Source organism: Trachypithecus francoisi, unplaced genomic scaffold (genome assembly GCF_009764315.1).
Source record: "Trachypithecus francoisi isolate TF-2019V2 unplaced genomic scaffold, Tfra_2.0 Lachesis_group14, whole genome shotgun sequence".
Taxonomy (NCBI): Eukaryota; Metazoa; Chordata; class Mammalia; order Primates; family Cercopithecidae; genus Trachypithecus; species Trachypithecus francoisi.
The window spans coordinates 41,881,270-41,904,744 of NW_022681459.1; the positions used below are offsets into that span (position 1 = coordinate 41,881,270).

The following is a 23,475-nucleotide window of genomic DNA, read 5'->3' on the forward strand; positions in this document are numbered from 1 at the left end:
AATGGGAGTTCTGGAAGTGTAAGAGAGAGAAAGGAGTAGAGTATTTGAAGAAATACTGGCTGAAATTTTCCAAATTTGAGGAAAGACGTGGATCTACTAATACAAGAGCCTCAGTGAACTCTAAGTAGGAAAATCCCAAAGGAACCTGCACTGAGACACATTATAGTCAAACTGTGAGAAAGACAAAGAAAATCTCATCCTTGGAAGTTTCTTAGATGTCAGTTTTAAAATAGGATTCCTGATGTTTTCTTTGTGGTAATAATTAACTCTTCCTTTCTATTTCTTTGTGAGCTAGTTTTGATACATTATATTTTTCTAGGAATCTCTCCATTTTCTCTAAATGTTCAAATTTCTTAGCATAAAGTTGATAGTAATCATAACTTTTTCTTTCTTCTGTATCTGTAGGTATATCTCTTCTTTATTTCTAATATTATTTCTTTAAGCTTTCTCTCTCTTTCTTGATTAATCCTGCCAGACGTTTCTCTGTTAGTCTTTTCAAGAAATGACTTTTGCCAGGCACAGTGGCTCACGCCTTTAATCCCAGCACTTTGGGAGAACAAGGCAGGAGGATCACTTGAGCTCAGGAGTTTGAGACCAGCCTGGCCAACATGGTGAAACCCCGCTCTACTAAAAATATAAAAATTAGCCAGACATGTGGCACACACCTATAGTCCCAGCTACTCGAGTAACTGAGGCAGGAGGGTCACTTGAGCCTGGGAGGTTGAGGCTGCAGTGAGCTACAATTGCATCACTACACTCCAGCCCGGGCAACAGAGCTAGACCCTATCTCAAAAAAAATAAAATAAAATTGTTTTTATAAATCTTCTCTATTAAATCTTTGTTTTCTATTTATTTATTTCAATATTATTATCTCCTTTTTAAAAAAAATGGGGGTTTTTTTGGTGTTGTTTTTTTCTTTAGTCTTTTTTTTTTTTTTTTTTTCATTTCCCCTGATGGCTTTAGGTTGGAGTCTTGTCGTTCTTTCATGTTCTCTAATACAGTATAAGCTGTTGTTTCTAAATGCCTCTGAAGTGCCCACTTTTGCTGAGTCTCACCACTTTTGGAGTATTTTGTGTTTGTTTTTTTTTTTTACCATTCTCTTGTAAGTCATTTTTAATTTCACTTAATTTGAATTCCCCTTTGACCCGTGAGTTTTACTCAGTTATTTTAGTCAGAAAACATGATCTATTTTAGGAGTTCGCAAACTTTTCTGTAAAGGACCAGATAGTAAACATTTCAGGCTTTGCAAATCCATACAATCTCTGGTCTGACTACAGCACTCTGGTGTCGGAGCCTCCCTGTTGGAGTGTGGGCTGCTTCTCCATCAAAGTTGGTCGTCAGCAGCAGCCATTCTCCTGCTTATCCCATCTCTAACAACTTCTGTGTTACTCAAACCTCATATTTACACTTGTTCTTTACTGTCACTTCTAGTCTTGTTGCAAGTGTATCTGTCACTGTTAATTCAAGATCTTAGGCCTTCTCTTCCAATGTTAAAGTTGTCTGACTGGTAGGTTTCCCTTTGGAGCAGCCGTACTGCTCAGGAGTCTGCTCTTTTGGTCTGTGCAGCAGAGACCCCAACTGGCAATGCTTGTTTCAGACTGTGGTGTGCCAATATGCCCTGACGTGGAGGATGTTTGGGCAACTAAACAGTTTCGTCAGCATCCAAACATCCTCCACATCAGGGGATACTGGCACCTCATTTGTTTTGCTGGAAAACTAAAGCCAGTCACTGCCCCCCAGGCACGTCCTTGCCCTGGGGCTTGACCCCAAACCCCTGGCAAACATCAGCATGAGGGAACAGCCCCTCCTGAATGGCCAGCCACCTGACCCTAAGCCTTGATGTTCTACTCTCATCCTGCCCTGGATGGTCAGGGCCCTGCTCAGTCACCATAAGGTCAGCACTGACTGTGCCCACAGATGGAGGAGCACTGGTCTCATCCTCCTTTATCCCCATGCTGTGTTGCTCCCACTCCACCTGCCACTTCATCCTGCACATTTGCCCCACAGCTCTCACAGTTTCTCACCTGCAGAGGAGTTGTTCTTTCCTTCTCCCGTGAGCAGACACAAGGTTCTCTGCCAGGCCAGGAAAGTCCCCACAATCTAGGTCTCGTCACTGACACTTGCACTCAGCTATCACTCTATCCACAGGGTCTGCGGAAGAGGGAGCTGCTGAAGGAGCTGCTGCCAGTCATCGGGCAGAACCTCCGATTCCAGCGCCTCTTCACCGAGTGTCAGGAACAGCTCGACATCCTGAGGGACAAGTAGCCTGCCCCGGCCTGCCCTGGCTGCAGCAAGGGCAGGGCCACACTCTTGCCGCTGATGACACACAGGGCCACCTCTCACCTGACCAGGCTGAAGGGGGAGGATACGCTGGCAGGAGATATGCTGTCCTGCACCAGCGCCAGCCCAGCTCCCTGGGCAGATGTGCCCTGTGTCCTGGGCCTGGCATTGCCTCAGGAGGGGGAAGCTCGTCCCTCTCTCCTAGCCCCCCGTGCGGAGCTAGGGCTGGAGCTCTGCCCAGGTGCCCTGAGGCCAGCAAGGCACTCCCAGGCCTGCCGTCTCCAGCACGGCCCCAAGGTGGACACTAGCCCCTGCTGCTGCAGGTGCCGTGCTGCTTCAGCGGTGATGATTGAGCCATTTGTGAGAGAGAATCCGGAAGCGTTAGGTATTATGCAGTCAGCAGACTGACCTGAGACCTATGTAAAAGGAAAGCTGTTCCAACACACGGACTATTTTTGTACTAGAATTTGCTAACTTGTAATATGGAATTTCCTCTGGCCGATAATCAGGATTTCCCTATAAGTCACTTGGACATTGGTCACTTGTAGGAAATTTAAACTCTAATTATGACAGCTACACTGAAAAATAATTGTACTGAAATTAACTTGTCTATCTTCATTTGGTTTTAATTTTTAAATGTTTGTAAAAAGAGACTGTTTTGGGGGAATGGGGCAAAGGGGTGGGCGATTTCTTTTGTAAGTGTAAAATAAATGAACACGCATTGAATACCAAACGCTCCTGATTTCTCTTGTCTTTTCCTTCTAACTTTCATCCTCCCTGCACTGTGCATCTCTCTCCTGAAGTAGGTGGTGACAGAACATGAGAGCCAGAAGGGATCCTTTGTGTCATCTCATTCCCCCCGTCATGGTTAATACTGAGCGTCAACTTGATTGGATTGAAGGATGCAATATTGATCCTGGATGTGTCTGTGAGGGTGTTGCCGAAGGAGATTAACATTTGAGTCAGTGGGCTGGGGAAGGCAGACCCACCCTTAATCAAGTGAGCACCATCTAATCAGTTGCCAACGAATATAAAGCAGGCAGAAAACCGTGAAGAGATGAGACTGGCTTAGCTTCTCAGCCTACATCTTTATCCCATGCTGGATGCTTCCTGCCCTCGAACATTGGACTCCCAAGTTCTTCAATTTTGGGACTCGAACTGGCTCTCCTTGCTCCTCAGCTTACAGACAGCCTACTGTGGGACCTTATGATTGTGTAAGTTAATACTTAATAAACTTAAATATATATTATATATATCTCCTATTAGTTCTGTCCCTGTAGGGAACCCTAATATATCCCCCATGCAGAAATTCATTTCACAGTGTAGAGTGGTCACTTCTGTGGTCACGCAGCACCACAGGTCACCTTGCACATGTCATCTCCCAAGCGAGGCGTCATGGTTCATGGTTCTGGTCTTGCTGTGTCCCAGGTTCAGATCATACTGTGCATCAAGGGCTGCAGCTGTTCGGACAATTTCATGAAAGGAAATCAGTATTTACAGTCTTGGACATATTGGAGAATTATCAGGAAAGTTGGAATTTTATTTGAAAGTGATCCAGACGTTGATCTACAGGAGAAGAGATAGAATCACAGAATCTTTAAGCACAGTGAGGACTGAGTACCACCCACTCCTGGGTCCTGATCTTTGTCACCACCACCTAGTGTGTGGGTCTGAGTCTGGGGAAGGAGCCTTGGACTTGGAATCAGAGGCCTGGGTAACTGACCACTAATCTCTGGCCTAGCAGCCATTCTACTCTATGTCTCACTCGGATGTCAAGTGACTGGATGAGACCCAGGTACGTGTGCATGCCAAATAAAGCCAGCATAGTGTGTGTGTGTGTGTGTGTGTACACATAAAAAGCCAGGCTGCAAGTGGGACTTTTCCTTAAGGAATGAAGAGCCAGAGACTTGCTGTGCAGGTCAGGCAGCTCCCCTAGCAACTATGCAGCAAGACACTGAGAGCTTTGTGGAGCTCCAGGAAGCAATATATGCCAACAGGCCTATCTGGGCCTCAGTTTTTTAGCTGTCAAATAGAGATTGAGACTAAAAAATCTGCACTGGGGTTGGGCACGGTGGCTCACACCTCTAATCTCACAAGGTCAGGAATTCGAGCCAGCCTGGCCAATATGGTAAAACCCCTGTCTCTACTAAAAATACAAAAATTAGCCAGACGTGATGGCACACACCTGTAATCCCAGCTGCTTGGGAGGCTGAGACAGGAGAATTGCTTGAACCCGGAAGGCAGAGGTTGCAGTGAGCCGAGATCACGCCACTGCACTCCAGCCTGGGAAACAGAGCAAGACTCCGTCTCAAAAAAAAAAATCTGCATTGTTATGAGGACAAATTGGGATTGTGTGGGCAAAGTCTTGGCACGTTTCCTCCCTTGAAGGAAATGGCAGTCATGAGTGACTTTACCACCACTGGAGATGATGAAGAGATAAGCAGAAAAACATCAAGGCCTTCAACTTACAGACAAGATGGAGTAACAGGGACCAGGTTGACCCTTCTACGTGAAACAACCAAAGAAGCCAATCAAAATACATACAGTGGTAGTTTCAAGACACTGAATACCATGCTGGGCACAGTAGCATGCACTTGGAGACCCAGCTACATGGGAGGCTGAGATGGGAGAACCACTTGAGGCCAGGAGTTCAAGGCGGCAATTAGCTATGATCACGCCACTGCATTCCAGCCTGGGCAACACAGGAAGACCCCCATCTTGAAGAAAAAAAAGAAAAAGACATTCCAGGTAGTACGCTTGGGCAATCGTGGGGCTTGCCTTGTTTGTATCCCATCTTGCCAGGGATTACTGTCCTTTGTTTTCTGATATCCAGAGAGAATTTCTAGACCACAGCAAGAGGAGGCAGAACTGAGGTAGAGCCCAGTGGACTACTTGAGCTGAGGAAATGGAGCTGAGAGTCCAAGGAAACTAGGGCAGCACTGCTTCAGATCCACCTAACAAAAAATAAAAGCAAGATCTAAAGTGATCACACTGTTTCCAAGTGACTTAATTACTTTGCAAAGCGAAGTTTGATGTGATGTATAAGAATACAAAAATACCTAGGCAAAGAATTTATCACTACAGCTGGGCACAGTGGCTCACACTTGTATTCCCAGCACGTTGGAAGGCCAAGGCGGGTGGATCACTTGAGGTCGAAGTTCGAGACCAGCCTGACCAACATAGTAAAACCCCCTCTCTACTAAAATACAAAATTAGCCAGGCGTGGTGGTGCATGCCTGTAATCCTAGATACTTGGGAGGCTGAGGTAGGAGAATCACTTGAACCCAGGAGGTGGAGGTTGCAGTGAGCCGAGATTGCACCACTGCACTCCAGCCTGGGCAATGAGAGTGAAACTCCGCCACAAAAAAAAAAAAAAAAAAAAATTAGCCAGTCATGGTGGCACACACCTGTAATTCCAGCTACTCAGGAGGCTGAGGCATGAGAATCGCTTGAACCCAGGAGACAGGTTGTAGTGAGCCGAGATCGTGTCACTGCACTTCAGCCTGGGTGACAGTGCGAGATTGTCTCAAAAAAAAAAAAAAAATTATGACTAAGAACTCAAAAGCAAATAGAACAAAAAAGTAGACAAATTAGACAAGCTAAAAAGCTTCTGTACAGCAGAAATAACAGTAACAACACATATCTATCAGAATGGCTTACATTTTTTAAAAAGACAATAATGAGTATTAGTAAGGATGTGGAGCAACTAGAACTCTCACGCATTGCTGGTAGGAAGAATAGTTACTTTGATAAACAGCGTGATTGTTCCTCATAGAATTAAACATATACTTGCTCTATTCCTAGGTCTGTTGGTTTTTCCCAGATACTCTATTCCTAAGTCTGTTGGTTTTTCTCAAGTTAGAGTACGTTTTCTTCAGGTGAAGAATGGCTCAGGACAGGCACAATGGCTCACGCCTGTAATCCCAGCACTTTTAGGAGGCTGAGGCGGACAGATCACTTGAGACCAGGAGTTCGAGACCAGCCTGGCCAACATGGTGAAACCTTGCCTGTACTAAAAATACAAAAAAAAAAAAAGCCAAGCGTGGTGGCAGGTGCCTCTAGTCCTAGCTACTTAGGAGGCTGAGGCAGAAGAATCGCTTGAACCTGGGAGGCGGAGGTTGCAGTGAGCTGAGATTGCACCACTGAACTCCAGCCTGGGTGACAGAGCAAGATTCCATCTCAGAAAAAAAAAAAGATTATGGCTAGGCACGGTGGCTCACGCCTGTAATCTCAGCACTTTGGGAGGCCAAGACAGGCGGATTACTTGAAATCAGGAGTTGAGACCAGCCTGGCCAACATGGTGAAACCCTGTCTATACTAAAAATACAAAAAATTAGCCAGGCATGGTAGCGCGTGGGGCTGAGGCAGGAGAATCACTTGAATGCGGGAGGCGGAGGTTGCAGTGCACCGAGACCATGCCATTGCATTCCATCCTGGGCAACAGAGCAAGACTCTTTCTCAAAAAAAAAAAAGGATGACTCATATTTTACTTAAAAAAAAAAAACAGCAGCCGGGCACGGTGGCTCACGCCTGTAATCCCAGCACTTTGGGAGGCCGAGGTGGCCAGATCACGAGGTCAGGAGATAGAGACCATCCTGGCTAACACGGTGAAACCCCATCTCTACTAAAAATACAAAAGCTTAGCCAGGCACGGTGGAGGGTGCCTGTAGTCCCAGCTACTCGGGAGGCTGAGGCAGGAGAATGGTGTGAGCCCGGGAGGTAGAGGTTGCAGTGAGCCGAGATTGCCCCACTGCACTCCAGCCTGGGCGACAGAGCGAGACTCCATCTCAAAAAAAAAAACAGTTTTTATAATGTTAGGTTTTACATTTAATACTCTGATCCATTTTGAGTAAAGTTTTGTATGTTATGTGAAGAATTCAACGTCATTATTTTGCGTGTGGCAATCCAGATGTCCCAGCATCATTTGTTGAAAGACTATTTTTACCCCATTGAATGGTCTTGGCACCCTTGTTGAAAATCAGAAAACTACAGACACAATGGGTTGTTTCTGGACTCTCAGTTGTATTCTGTTGAAACATATGTCTGTGCCACACTGTCTTGATTACTGTTGCTTTATAGAAAGTTTTGAGGCCGGGCGCGGAGGCTCAAGCCTGTAATCCCAGCACTTTGGGAGGCCGAGACGGGCGGATCACGAGGTCAGGAGATCGAGACCATCCTGGCTAACACGGTGAAACCCCGTCTCTACTAAAAAATACAAAAAGCTAGCCGGGCGAGGTGGCGGGCGCCTGTAGTCCCAGCTACTGGGGAGGCTGAGGCAGGAGAATGGCGTAAACCCGGGAGGCGGAGCTTGCAGTGAGCTGAGATCCGGTCACTGCACTCCAGCCCGGGCCACAGAGCGAGACTCCGCCTCAAAAAAAAAAAAAAAAAGAAAGTTTTGAAATAAGGAAGTGTGAGTCTTCTGATCTAATTGTTCTTTTCAAGGTTGTTTTTGCTATTCTGGGGCCTCTGAGTCTCCTTATAAATTTTAGGATCAATTTGTCAATTTCTAGAAAGAAATCAGCTGCAGTTCTAGGGATTGTGATGATCTATAGATTAATCTGGGGAGATTGCTATCTTAACAATATCAGGTCTTCCAATCAATGAACATAAACATCTATCCATTTAGTTAGGTTTTCTTTCATTTCTTTCAACAATGTTTCAAAGTTTCCAGAATACAAGTTTTATAGTTCTTTTGTAAAATTCATTCCCAAGTATTTTATTCTTTTTGAGGCTATTGTAAGTGGAGGTGTTTGGTTTTTTCAAAAGATGGAATCTTGCTATGTTGCCCAGGTTGGTCTTGAACTCCTGAACTCCAGCAATCCTCCTACTTCAGCCTCCCAAGTAGCTGGGACTGCAGGTCCACACATCACGCCTGGCTAAGGAAGTGTTTTTAAAATTTCACTTCCAGATTGTTCATTACAAGTGTATAAAAATATATTCATTTTTGTATATTGATTTTGTATCCTGCAATCTTGCTGAACTCATTTATTAGTTCTAATAGTTTTTTCCTAGACTCTTTAGAATTTTCTTTATACAAGATCATGTCATCTGTGAATAGAGACAGTATTACTTCTTCTCCTACCTGGATGCCTTTTTCTTTCTTGCCTAATTGCTGTGGCCAACACCTTTAGTACAGTGTTGAATAGGAGTGCCAACATTAGGCATCCTTGTCTGAATACTGATTTCAGGAGGAAAGCATCCAGTCTTTCACCATTAAGTATTATATTTAATTGTGTGCTTTTCACAGATGCCCTTTATCAGGCTGAGGAAGTTCCCTTCTAATTCTACTTGATTTTTTTTTTTTTTGAGATGGAGTCTTGCTGTCACTCAGGCTGGAGTGCAGTGATGCCATCTCGGCTCACTGCATCCTCTGCCTCTTGGGTTCAAGCAGTTCTCCTGCCTCAGCCTCCCGAGCAACCAGGACTACAGGTACACATCACCATGACTGGCTGAATTTTGCATTTATTTTAGTGGAAACAGGGTTTCACCATGTTGACCAGGCTGGTCTCAAACTCCTAACCTCAGGTGATCCACCCGCCTCGGCCTCCCAAAGTTTTGGGAATACAGGTATGAGCCACTGTGGCTGGCTGATTTTTTTGGTTTTTTTTTTTTAAGACAGGGTCTTGCTCTATCACCTGGGCTGAAGTGCAATGGTGCAACCATGGCTCAGTTGCCGCCTCGACCTCCTGGGCTCATATGATCCTCCCGCTCAACCTCTCAAGCAGCTGGGACTACAGGCTTGTGCCACTACATCAAGCTAATATGATTTTTTTTTTTGTAGAGGTGAGGTCTCACCATGTTGCCCAGGCTGGTCTCGAACTCCTGGGCTCAAGTGATCCTCCTGCCACGGCCTCCCAAAGGGCTGGGATTACAGGCGTGACCACTGCACCCAGCTTAATTGACTTTATGTTGAACCATCTGTTCATTCCTGAGATAAATTCCACTTGGCTATGGTATACAATACTTTTTACATGTCATTGTATTTTTCAGGGTTTTTGGGGATCCATATTTATAAAATATATTGTCTAAAGAGTTATTTTCTTGTTAGGTCTTTGGTTTTGATGTCAGGGTGATATTGTCTTGTAGAGTCCGTGAATGAGTTGGGAAGTATTCCCTCTTTTTCTGTTTTTCTTTGAGGAGTTTGTGAAGAATTGGTATTTAAAAATATATATATATTTGGTGGAATTCAATAGTAAAGCCATTTGGGCCCACAGTTTTTTGTGGGTAGTTTTTTGATTACTAAAGCAATCTCATTATGTGTTATTATAGGCATATTTGGATTGTCTGTTTCTTCTTAGTCACTTATGGAAGCTTATGTCTGTCTAGAAATTTGTTCATTTATTTCTCTCTCTTTTTTTTTTTTTTGACAGAGTTTTGCTCTTGTTGCCCAGGCTGGAGTGCAGTGGTGCGATCTCGGCTCACTGCAACCTCTGCTTCCCGGGTTCAAGTGATTCTCCTGCCTCAGCCTCTCAAGTACCTAGAATTACAGGCACCTGCCACTGCGCCCGGCTAATTTTTTGGTTTTTTTTTTTTTTAGTAGAGATGGGGTTTCATCATGTTGGCCAGGCTGGTCTCGAACTCCCAACCTCAGGTAATCCACCCGCCTCAGCCTCCCAAAGTGTTGGGATTATAGGTGTGAGCCTCCACACCTGGTCTTGTTCACTTCATCTAAGCTACAATTTTTTATAGTATTTCTTTTTTTTAACCCTCCTTGTCTATATATAATAGTATTTCTTCAATTTTTTTAACTAAAAATTTTTTTCATAATATTTCTTTATAATCCTTTCTTTTTTTTTTTTAAGATCTGTTGCCCAGGCTGGGCTCAGGCAATCCTGTCACCTCAGCCTCCCAAGTAGCTGGAACTACAGGCGTGCTGCACCACACCCAGCTATAACCCTTTTTATTTCTGTAAGGTGAATAGTAATGTCCTCTCTTTCACACCTGATCTAGTAGTTTGAGTTTTCTCTCTTGTTTGCTTGGTTAGTATAGCTAAAGGTTTGTCAATTTTGTTGATCTTTTCAAATAGCCAGTTTTTTATTTCCTTTCTGTATTGTTTTCCTATTTTCTATTTCATGAATATGTTTTATTTTTTATTTTTATTGATTTTTTTTTTTTCGAGACAGAGTCTTGCTCTGTTGCCCAGGCTGGAGTGCAATGGCATGATCTCGGCTCACTGCAACCTCTGCCTCCCAGGTTCAAGCAGTTCTCCTGCTTCAGCCTCCTGAGTAACTGGGATTACAGGCGCACACCACCACACCCAACTAATTTTGTATTTACTATTTAGTAGAGACAGGGTTTCACCATGTTGGCCAGGCTGGTCTGGAGCTCCTGACCTCAAATCATCTTCCCGCCTCGGCCTCCCAAAGTGTTGGATTACAGGCGTGAGCTACCGCTCCCAGCCTTATTTGTTTTTTGAGACAGGGTCTCACTGTATTGCCCAGGCTGGAGTGCAATGGCACAATCTTGGCTCACTGCAAGCTCCGCCTCCCAGGCTCAAGCAATCCTCCCACCTCAGCCTCCTGAGTAGCTGGAACTATAGAGCACGCCACTATACCCAGTTAATTTTTGTATGTTTTGTAGAGGTGGGGTTTCACCATATTGCCCATGCTGGACTCAAACTCCTAGACTCAAGCAATCCCCCTGACTTGGCCTCCCAAAGTGCTGGGATTACAGTCATGAGCCACCCCCAGCCCTGAAAGTATTTTCTTTTTTTATTTTTTAAAATATTACCCAGGCCATGGGAAGTGCAAAGTATTTTCTTTCTTTTTTCTTATCTTTTTCTTTTTCTTTTTTCTTTCCTTTTTTTTTTTTCTTTGAGACATAGTTTCTGTCTTGTTGCCCAGGCTTCTGGAGTGCAATGGAGTGATCTCAGCTCACTGCAACCTCCACCTCCTGGGTTCAAGCGATTCTCCTGCCTCAGCCTCCCAAGTAGCTGGGATTACAGGCATGAGCCACTAATTACAGGCATGTGTCTGGCTAATTTTTGTATTTTTGGTAGAGACGGGGTTTCTCCATGTGGCCAGACTGGTCTTGAACTCCTGACCTCAGGTGATTCACCCGCCTCAGCCTCCCAAAGTGCTGGGATTACAGGTGTGAGCCACTGCGCCCGGCCTGGAAGCACAAAGTATTTTCTAATTTCCTTCTTGATTTCTTCTTTGACCCATTGGTAATTTAGAGTGTGCTGCTAAATTTCCACACCTATGTGAGTTTCCCAACTTCCCAACTTTCTGTTATTGATCTAATTGTATTCCATTGTGTTTTTAAAAATACTTTGTATTATTTCTATCCTTTATATTTACTGACGTTTGATTTACAACCTAGCATATGCTGTACCCTGGAGAATGTTCCATGTCCACTTGAGAAGATGTATATTCTACCTAAGTGGGGTTATGTTGCTCATGTATGGCCACGCCGCTTCCCTTTCACCATTCCACTTTCTTAACCCATGCTAACCCCCAATCTGTTTTCCACTTCTGTAATTTCCTGATTTCAATAATTGTCAATGTCATGCCTACCTAACCTACTGGAATTTTCTTTTTCACTCAGGATAATTATCTGGAGTTAATTCAAGTTGTTGTATATAGTATTACTTCATTATTTTTTATTTATTGCTAATGAGTATTTTATGGTTTTGCTGTGCTGTTAATTTAACCATTCATCTGCTCAGGACATCAGGGCTAATTTCAGTTTTTGGTGATTACAGTTAAACCCTGAAATTAATTTTTTGTGTGAACATAAGCATTTGATTTTGTGGAATAAATTCCCAAGAGGGCAACTACTGGGTCTTATGGTAGCTGCATGTGCAGTTTTTTTCAAGATGACAAAGTATTTTCCACAAAGCTGTACCATTTACATTCCAACAATGGATGAGTGATCATGTTTCTCACACGCTCATCAGCATTTGTTGTCACTATTAATTTTAGCCATGTTGACAGGTGTAATTTTAGTTTGCATTTCCGTAATACCTAATAATGTTCAACGTCTTTTCATGTGCTTATTTGCAATCCATAAATCTTCAGTGAAACATAATAATTGTCACGTCTTTTCCCCCTTTTTTTGAGACAGTCTTACTCTGTCGCCCAGGCTGGAGTGCAGTGGTGTGACCACAGCTCACTGCAGCCTTGACTTTCCAAGCTCAAGTGATCTTCCCAGCTCAGCCTCCTAAGTACTGGGACTACAGGCAGGTACAACCATGCCTGGCCAATTTAAACTTTTTTGTAGGCAGGATCTCACTACGTTGCCTAGGCTGGTCTCAAACCCCTGAGCTCAAGTGATCCTCCTGCCTCAGCCTACCCAAATGTTGGGATTACAGGCATGAGCCACCATGCCCAGCCTTTGATGTCTTCTTGAAGAATGGATCCCTTTGTCATAGGGATCATGCCCCCTTGGAGCACAGAGTAGTTCATAATATTCCTTTACTATCTCACTTTCCACTGTGATGTAACCCCCCTTTTATCCATGATAAAAATATTAGCAAATCAAATCCAACATTGTATGAAAAAAAACAACATGACCAAATGGGATTTATTCCAGATATGCATACTTGTTTAATGATTGAATATAAATTAGTGTAATCAATTACATCAATTAAGTTAAAAAAGAAAATCATGATTATATCAATACATTTAGAAGAAGCATTTGACAAATCTAACACCTATTTGTGATGAAAACGCTCAGAAAACTAGGAATAGAAGGGAACTTTCTCAATTGATGAAGAACATCTACAATAATTCCACAGCTAACATCATACAATACTTACTGGTGAAAAAGTAGATGCTTTTCCCCTAATATCAGGAAAAAGGCAAGGATGTCTCATCACCACTCCTGTTCAATATCGTACTAGAAGTCTTAGCTAATACAATAAGACAAAGAAGGAAATAAAAGTATAAAAATTAGGAAGAAGGAAATAAAGTATAAAAAAAGCAGATAACATGACTATGTACACAATCCAAAAGAATCAACAAAAAACTCTGAGAACTAGTAAGTTATTATAGTTATGTTGCAGGATATAAAGTTAAGATACAAAAGTTGATTGCTTTTATGTAAACCAACACTGAACAACTGGAATTTGAAATTGAAAATTTAATACCTCTTACATAAACACCAAATAATCAAAATACTTAGGTATAGATCTAACAAAATATATACAAGCTTTATGTGAGGGAAACTACAAAACTCTGATGAAATAAATCAAAAATCTAAATTAATAAATGGAGATAAATTCCATGTTAGTGGGTAGGAAGACTCACCATTAATGTGTTAGCTCTTTCCAGTCTATAGATTCAATTTAATCCCAATAATGATTCCAGCAAGTTATTTTGCAGATATTGACAAACAAATTCTAAAGTTTGTATGGGAAGTCACAAGATGCAGAATAGCCAACTCAATATTGAAGACAAGCAGGGCCAGAGTACTCACACTACTCAACTTTGAGACTTATTATGAAGCTACAGTAATCAAGACAGTGTGACATTAGTGAACGAACAGAGTAGAGAACCCATAAATAAACCTAAACAAATGAAATTAGCTGATCTTTGATGATGGAGCAAAAGTAATTCAATAGAAAAATAGTAGTCTTTTCAATAAATACTGCTTTAATAAATGTACCTGTAGTCCCTGCTACTCAGGAAGTTTTGCATTTTACACATGCAAAAATTTAAAAAAAGCAATCTAGACAAATTTTTAACTGCTGCTCTGAGAACATCATTATTAAGAGAATGAAAGCCCACAGACTTGGAGAAAAATATTTGCAAATAACTTTTCTGATAAAGGACTTGTATCCAATATATATGAATAACTCTTAAAATGCAAAAATAAGAAAATAAACACCCCAGTTTAAAAATGGACAAAATATCTGAACAGAGCCTTCACCAAAGAAGATATACATATGGCTATAACCATATGAAAAGACACTCTACATCATATGTCATTAGGGAATTACAAATACAGAACACAATGAGAATTAGCTGGGTATGGTGGCATGTGCCTGTAGTCCAGCTACTTAGCAGGCAGAAGCAGGTGGACCTCTTGAACCCAGCAATTTGAGACTGCAGTGAGCCATGATCATACCACAGTACTCCAGCCTGGGCAACAGAGTAAGACCCCATCTCTAAAATAAATAAATAAATAAATAACAAAAACAACAATGAGAAACCACTATACACCTATTAGATAGGCTAAAATCCAAAAACCTGACAGTATCAAATGCTGACAAGGATGTGGATGTAGAAAAGCAGGAATTCTAATTCATTGCTCTTGAGAATACAGCCACTTTGGAAGATGATCTGGTAGTGCTTTCCAAGCTAAACATAGCCTAACCATATGGCCCAGCAATTTCACTCCTAGGTATATACCAAAATTAGTTGAAAAATTATATACACACAAAAACCTACACATGAATGTTTATAGCAGCTTTATTTAAAACTGCAAAAACTGGAAGCAATCAAGATATCCCCTCAATAGGTGAATGAACAAACTGACACATTCGTACATCAGAATATTATTCAATGATAAGAAATGAGCCGGCCGGGGGCGGTGGCTCAGGCTGGGCACGGTGGCTCATGCCTGTAATCCCAGCACTGTGGGAGGTCGAGACAGGCAGATCACCTGAGGTCAGGAGTTCAAGACCAGCCTGGCCAACAGGGCAAAATCCCTTCTCTACTAAAAATACAAAAATCAGCTGGGTGTGGTGGTGCGCACCTGTAATCCCAGCTACTTGTGAGGCTGAGGTAAGAGAATTGCCTGAACCCAGGAGGTTGAGGTTGCAGTGAGCTGAGATCGCACCACTATATACTCCAGCCTGGTGACAGACCAAGACTCCATCTCAAAGAAAAATAAAAAAGAAAAGAAATGAGTTACCAAGCCATGAAAAGACATGGAAGACCTTAGATGAATATTACTAAGTGAAAGAAGCCAGTTTGAAAACTATGATTCCAACTAAGCAACTTTTTTTTTTTTTTGAGACAGGATCTCACTCTCTCACCCAGACTAGGGTACAGTGGCATGATCTCTGCTCATCGCAACGTCCGCCTCCCAGGCTCAAGTGATTCTCCTGCCTCAGCCTTCTGAATAGCTGGGATTATAGGTGCATACCACCATGCCCGGCTAATTTTTGTGTTTTTAGTAGAGACAGGGTTTCACCATGTTGGCAAGGATGGTCTCAAACTCCTGACCTCAAATGATGCACCTGCCTCAGCCTCCCAAAGTGCTGTGATTACAGGCATGAGCCACCATGCCCCACCTAAGTGACATTCTATAAAAGGTAAAACTACAAAGACCATGAAAGATCCAGTGGAACTGTTGTGGGAATCAGGAGACTAGAGAGACCAATAGGTGGAACAGGAAGATTTTATTCAGTGCACTCAGGCCTAGTGGATTAACATCAAAGACTGGGTCTAGAACAAAGACAGAACTTGACTTTTTTTTTTTTTTTTTTTTTTTTTTTTTTGAGGTGGAGTCTCACTCTGTCGCCCGGACTGGAGTGCAGTGGCCGGATCTCAGCTCACTGCAAGCTCCGCCTCCCGGGTTTACGCCATTCTCCTGCCTCAGCCTCCCGAGTAGCTGGGACTACAGGCGCCCGCCACCTCGCCCGGCTAGTTTTTGTATTTTTAGTAGAGATGGGGTTTCACCGTGTTAGCCAGGATGGTCTCGATCTCCTGACCTCGTGATCCGCCCGTCTCGGCCTCCCAAAGTGCTGGGATTACAGGCTTGAGCCACCGCGCCCGGCCAGAACTTGACTTTTATACACACTTCTGAAGAGGGATTGGCTAGTTTGAAACAAGCTTACAGTGGCGTGAAGTGTAGTGGTGTGAAAGCAAGTGTACAGAAGCAGAACAAAGGCAGTTAATCAAACTATGACAGTTTCATTATGCCTGCTCAGGCATGTCTCATGACCTACTCTACTAAAAATGCAAAAATATTAGCAGGGCATGGTGGCACCCGCCTGTAATCACAGCTGCTTGGAAGGCTGAGATGGGAGAATCATTAGAACCCAGGAGGTGGAGGTTGCAGTGAGCCAAGATTGTACCACTGCACTCCAGCCTGGGCAACAAAGCAAGGCTCCATCTCAAAAGAAAAAAAAAAAAAAAAAAAAGTAAAGAAAAAAGAAAAATTATCTCAGCATGGTGGTGCCTGCCTGAGGCACGAGAATTGCTTAAACCTGGGAGGCAGAGGTTGCAGTGAGCTGAGATCACTGCATGCCAGACTGGGTGACAGAGTGAGACTCTTCTCAAAAAAATAAGAAAAAGAAAAAGAAAAAAGCCCAAGTTGAAGTCTATGGTTCTGAAATTTTTGTCTCCTGGGAGCTCACTGTAAAAATATTCTTTTATCAATTCATACTTTGTAATTGTTTCATAAGACCATTACAGTAGGTGACTAGATTCCCTTTTACTATTAAGGAGACACAATTTCCAGGAAATAATTTCATACATCTGCCTGTTACAATTTCAAATGGAGATAACTGGTATTTACCAACAAGGGTCAATCATAGGTTCAGCAAGACCAATGGAAGAGCTTCTGGCCAAGGAATTTGAAAAGCCTCTGTTAATTTTGCCAACTGGGTTTTGATTATTCTGTTTGTGCAATCTACTAATCCAGATGATGGGGTGATAGGCACAATGGAAATGTTAAAGAATAGGCTAGGCCGAGTGCAATGGTTCATGTCCGTAATCCCAGCACTTTGGGAGGCCAAGGCAGGTGGATCACGAGGTCAGGAGTTCGAGGCCAGCCTGACCAATATGGTGAAATCCCTTCTCTACTAAAAATACAAAAATGGCCAGGCGTAGTGGCTCACACCTGTAATCCCAGCACTTTCGGAGGCCAAGGCAGGTAGATCACGAGGTCAGGAGATTGAGACCATCCTGGCTAACATGGTGAAACCCCGTCTCTACTAAAAATACAAAAAATTAGCCGGTCATGGTGGTAGGCGCCTGTAGTCCCAGCTACTTGGGAGGCTGAAGCAGGAGAATGGCGTGAACCCAGGAGGCGGAGCTTGCAGTGAGCTGAGATGGTGCCACGGCACTCCAGCCTGGGCGACAGAGCGAGACTCCATCTCAAAAAAAAAAATTAGCTGGGTGTGGTGGTGCGCACCTGTAATCCCAGCTATTCGGGAGGCTGAGGAGAATCGCTTGAACCCGAGGCTGAGGCTGAGGTGGAGGTTGCAGTGAGCCAGGATCATGCCACTGCACTCCAGCTTGGGTGACAGAGTGAGACTACTTCTCAAAAATAAATAAATAAATAAATAAAAAGAATAGGGTAGATTCTACATACTGATTGAATTGTTTGTCCAGTGAAGTGGGTGCCTCTGTCACTATAAAGTTCCAGAGGAACTTCCCAGGTTGGAATAATTTCTCTAAAATAATTTAATGACTGCTAAAGCCATTGCTCTTTTGCATGGAAATGCCTCTATACAATGAGAAAATATGCAGATCACTACCAGAACATGTATGTAGCCTTGCGAGAGTGGTGGCTGGATAAACTCCAGTTGCCATATTTCAAAGGGGGCCCCAAGTAAAGGAAAGTGTCCTTGAGAACCATGTAATGGTTTTCCTGGATTACACTTTCAGAAAATATGACAGTGGTTGTGTATCTTATGAGCTATTGTTGGAGAAGGTTTCCAGTAATATTTTTTGGCAGACCGCGTGGCTCACGCCTATAATCCCAACACTTTGTGAGGCTGAGGTGGGTGGATTACTTGAAGTCAGGAGTTCGAGACCAGCCTGGTCAACATGGTGAAACCCCATCTGTACTCAAAATACAAAAATTAGCTGGGTATGGTGGTGGGTGCCTGTAATCCCAGCTAGTCGGGAGGTTGAGGTCGGGAGGTTGAGGCAGGAGAATCACTTGAACCTAGGAGGCGGAGGTTGCAGTGAGCAAAGATTGTGTCAGTGCACTCCAGCCTGGGCAACAGAGCAAGACTCCATCTCAAAATAAAACAAAACAAAAGAAAACAAAAAGTCTGGGCACGGTGGCTCATGCCTGTAAATGCCTGTAATCCTAGAACTTTGGGAGGTCGAGGGAGGTGGATAACCTGAGGTCAGGAGTTTGAGACCAGCCTGGCCAACATGGTGAAGCCCCATCTTCACTAAAAATACAAAAATTAACCAGGCATGGTGGTGTGCGCCTGTAATCCCAGCTACTCAGGAGGCTGATGCAGGAGAATCGCTTGAACCTGAGAGGTGGAGGTTGCAGTGAACCAAGATTGCACCACTGCACCCCAGACTAGGTGACAGAGCAAAACTCTGTCTTGAAAAAAATAAATAAGTAAGTAATATTTTTCCCCAAGCAACCATTTTGTCAGGACTCCAGTGAGTGAGATCATGCACATAAGAATGACAACTATAGGCCATGTGCGGTGGCTCATGCCTGTAATCCCAGCACCTTGGGAGGCCACAGCAGGAGGTCAGGAGTTCAAGACCAGCCCGGCCAACATGGTGAAACCCCATCTCTACAAAAATTCAAAAAAACTGGCCGGATGTGGTGGCATGTGCCTGTAGTCCCAGCTACTTGGGAGGCTGAGGCACAAGAATCACTGACGCCCAGGAGGGAGAGGTTGTAGTGAGCCAAGATCGTACCATTGCACTCCAGCCTGGGCAAAAAGAGTGAAACTCTGTCTCAAAAAAAGAAAAAAAAAAAAAAGAATGACAACTAAAATTCAGCAGAAAGTATGGGCAACTTGTTTGGCCCATACCATACCTCATCTTTCGGGGAATCTATCCCCCCTTTTGTTTCCCAATCTTTTTGTTCTGATTTTAGGGCTCTGAATTGAGCTAATTTTATGTCAAATTCAGGTGCTTCCTTAAAAGTTAACGCAGGTGGCCGGGCGTGGTGGCTCAAGCCTGTAATCCCAGCACTTTGGAAGGCCGAGACGGGCGGATCACAAGGTCGGGAGATCGAGACCATCCTGGCTAACACGGTGAAACCCCGTCTCTACTAAAAAATACAAAAAACTAGCCGGGCGAGGTGGCAGGCGCCTGTAGTCCCAGTTACTCGGGAGGCTGAGGCAGGAGAATGGCGTGAACCCGGGAGGCGGAGCTTGCAGTGAGCTGAGATCCGGCCACTGCACTCCAGCCCGGGCGACAGAGCGAGACTCCGTCTCAAAAAAAAAAAAAAAAAAGTTAACGCAGGTTGGTTTTCTTGTTTAGATGTGTTTAGAGCAGCTCTACTTGCTACTTATCAGCTAGTTGATAGTCTCTGCTTTCTGGAGTATCTGATTTGGAATGACCCAAAATTTTAATAATGGCCAGGGATTTTTTTGTAGTAGTTATGAAATAAGAAGTTCGTTTTTTATGGATTGACCTTAAGAGGTTAAGAACACTCTTTGCCTCTATAACATTTCCAAATCATGGGCTACTCCAAAAGTGTGTCTACTGTCTGTATAAATATTAGCGGATATTCTTTTTGCCAATTGACAGGCCTAATCAATGCTATTAATTCTGTTTGTTGAGCTGAGATGGCTTTCGGAAAATAGGCACTTTCTATTTTCTTCAATTAAAGACACAGTAGTGCAACCTGCTTGGTAGATTCAAGATTCATCCTTCAATAACATCCATCTGTGAACTAAACAGCATCAATATTTGTAAAGGGAGTCTCTTGGAGGTCTGATCTAGAAGAAAAATGTTGATCACTTAGAGCTATGCAGTTGTGTGGTATTTCATGTAAAAATGAAGGCAAAAGAATGCAGGGCTCACATCGTTACACTAGAGATGATATGAGAAGCTAACATAAGCAAGACCTCATATGAAGTCAGTCTACTAAATGAATAATGTTGAGTATGGTGTGAGTATGGCAATACCTCCACAGAATGAGGGACGAAGATAGTAAGGGATGTTCCCATGACAATTTCTTCAGTTGCCCTAATGAACAAAGTGGTGGCTGTTATGGCTCTCATACAAGGTGGGAGTCCCTTTTGCTATAATTGTTGGCTCTAATACCCTATAGGTCTATTTTGAGCTCTGTTTTTGAATTAGGAACCCTAAAGTGTTTCCACCACTTTCATACAAAAATAATGAAATGTTATCATTTGGATGCCCCAAAGCTGGAGTGTTCACAAGATCATTTTTGATCTTCCTTCCTTCCTTCCTTCCTTCCTTCCTTCCTTCCTTCCTTCTTTTCCTTCCTTCCTTCCTTCCTTCCTTCCTTTCTTTCTTTCTTTCTTTCTTTCTCTTTTCTTTTACTTTCTCTCCTTTCTTTCTTTCTTAAGACAGAGTCTCACTCTGTTGCCCAGGCTGGAGTACAGTGGCATGATCTTGGCTCACTGCAACCTCCACCTTCCAGGTTCAAGTGATTCTTATGCCTCAGCCTCCCGAGTAGTTGGGACTTCAGGAGTGCACCACCACATCCTGCTAATTTTTGTACTTTTTAGTAGAGATGGGGTTTCATCACATTGGCCAGGCTGGTCTCAAACTCCTGACCTCAAGTGATTCACCCACGTCGGCCTTCCAAAGTGCTGTGATTACAGGAGTGAACCACCACGCCCAACCTATTTTTGATCATTTCTAATATTAGTTGAATTTCTTCTGTCCAATCTAGAGAGTCTGGCGTGTCTTATTTTAAGAGAGCATAAAGCCTGTAATCCCAGCACTTTGGGAGGCCGAGACAGGTGGATCACGAGGTCAGGAGATCAAGACCATCCTGCCTAACACGGTGAAACCCCGTCTCTGCTAAAAATACAAAAAATTAGCTGGCGTGGTGGCGGGCGCCTGTAGTCCCAGCTACTCGGGAGGCTGAGGCAGGAGAATGGCGTGAACCCGGGAGGCGGAGCTTGCAGTGAGCTGAGATCCGGCCACTGCACTCCAGCCTGGGCGACAGAGCAAGACTCCGTCTCAAAAACAAACAAACAAAAAAAAAAGAGAGCATATAAGGGCCGAACTTTTAAGGAAAAGTTTAGAATATAATTTCTACAAAATTCTGCTAGTCCCTAAAACCTTAACTGTTTCTTGGTTCTCAGTGTCAGAACAGCTGCAATTGCATTCAATCTATCTGGATTAATAGAAAATCCTTCCTTGGATATTAGGTGGCATAAGTAGTTGTTTTGGGTTTTTTTGTTTTGTTTTGTTTTTACAAAATTGAAGTTTTTCTTTAGACACCTTATGATCCATTAGGGCCAATTGTAACAGGTGTATTCCATCTACTGAGGAAGCCTATTTGTTATCTAAGCAAAGATGTAAATCATCTATGTATTGTATTAAGACAGGCTTCTCAGCTAGGCATGGTGGCTCATACCTGTAAGTCCAACACTTTGACTTTGGGAGGCCAAGGCAGGAGGATCACTCAGGATCAGTCAGGAGTTCAAGACCAGCCTTGGCAACATAGCGAGAGCCCATCTCTACAAAAAGTTTAAAAAAGCAGCCATGTATGGGGGTGCATGCCTCTGGCCCTAGCTACTTGGGAGCCTGAGTGGGAGGATCACTTGAGCCCAGGAGGCTGAGGCTACAGTGATATGTGACAGTGCCACTGCACTCCAGTCTAGGCAACAGAGTGAGACCCTGTCTCAAAAAAAAAAAAAAAAAAAAAAAGGAAAAGCTGTGGTATGCCTGTAATCCCAGAACTTTGGGACGCCAAGGCAGGCAGATTACTTGAGCCTGTGAGTTTACTTGAGACCAGTCTGGGCAATATGGCAAACCCTGTCTCTACAAAAACAACAACAACAACAACAACAAAAAACAAACAGAAATTTAGCCAGGCATGGTGGCTTGTATTGTAGTCCCAGGTACTCTGAGGTGGGAGGATCACTTGAGCCTGGGAGTTCAAGGTTATGGTGAGCTATGATTGTGGCACTGCAATCCAGCCTGGGCAACAGAGCAAAACTGTCTCAAAAAAAAGAAAAAAAAAAAAAAGACAGGCTTCTCAATGAAGTTATCATCTGAGAGGTCTTTTATTAATGTTTGTGAAAAGTAAGTAAGTGAGGCTTTCAGTGTATCCTGGAGCATGAATGTCCAAGTATATTGTCTGTCTTCCCAAGTAAAGGCAAAGAGAAATTGGCTAGTTTTATCTATAGGAATGCTAAAGAATGCACTGCATACATCTACGACTGTAAAAATTCTGCATTCACGGTGGCTCACACCTGTAATCCCAGTACTTCAGGAGGCCAAGGCAGGCAGATCATGAGGTCAAGAGATCAAAACCATCCTGGCCAACATACTGAAATCCCATCTCTACTAAAAATACAATAATTTTATTGTAGGGGGGCGTGGTGGCGCATGCCTGTAGTCCTAGCTACTCGGAAGGCTGAGTCAGGAGAATCGCTTGAACCCTCTTGACAGAGGTTGCAGTGAGCAGAGATCACGCCACTGCCCTCCCAGCCTGGCAACAGAGCGAGACTCCATCACACACACACAAAAATCATAAAATAAATGCTGCATTCAATGGAATAGATATGAGCAATGTGTGAGGATTAGGCACTACTGGATGCTGTGGAATTATGTTGTTTATTGCTATCAAATTCTGTACAAACCCCCATCCTTTACCATTTGGTTTTCTTACCAGGGGAGTTGGTGTATTACAAGGGCTTGTATAGAGAATGATCAGAGATCTATCTATCTATCTTTCTTTCTTTCTTTCTTTCTTTTCCTTTTTTTTTTTTTTTTTTTTTGAGGTGGAATCTCACTCTGTCACTAGGCTGGAGTACAGTGGCACAATCTCGGCTCACTGCAACCTCTGCATCCGGGTTCAAGTGATTCTCCTGCCTTAGCCTCCTGAGTAGCTGGGACTATGGGTGTGTACCACCACACCTGGCTAATTTTTGTGTGTGTGTGTGTGTATTTTTAGTAGAGATGGGGTTTTGCCACATTGGCCAGGCTGGTCTCAAACTCCTGACCTCACACAATCTGCCTGCCTCAGCCTCCCAAAGTGTTTGGATTGCAGGTGTGAGCCATTGTGCACAGCCTGATCAGTCCTCTTTTTATATAATCTGAAATTATAGGTTTTATCCCTTCTAAGGCTTCAATTATCGTGGGATAGTACCTGATATTTGGAAGGGGTTTTGGTGAAATTTTTTGAGATGTTATTGAAGTAGCTGAAACAATAGTTTCTGTATCAGTGAAGGACTTTGACCACAATCAATCAAGTACCACCTTTATTAGGTTTTCTAATTCTTTATTGATTAATAATTCAGTGTCCTCAATGGCAAGATGGATAGTAACTGGATTAAATTTTGAAAAATTTTTTGCTTGTGTCTGTTAATTCTGTGGTATCATA

At 43.3% G+C, this 23,475-nt stretch overlaps 1 protein-coding gene across 9 annotated transcripts in view; it reads left to right on the forward strand.

Annotated features, from left to right (window-relative positions):
• LOC117096047 (protein HIRA) overlaps positions 1 to 3,013 on the forward strand; it is a 106,209-nt gene extending 103,196 nt beyond the window's left edge. For all 9 annotated transcript variants that reach the window (XM_033232961.1, XM_033232962.1, XM_033232960.1 and 6 more), the window contains one exon: positions 2,149 to 3,013. In XM_033232961.1, coding sequence (XP_033088852.1) covers positions 2,149 to 2,588 — 440 coding nt within the window. In that variant the 3' untranslated portion in view covers positions 2,589 to 3,013. The remainder of the gene's footprint in view (positions 1 to 2,148) is intronic.
• The last annotated feature ends 20,462 nt before the right edge of the window (positions 3,014 to 23,475 follow it).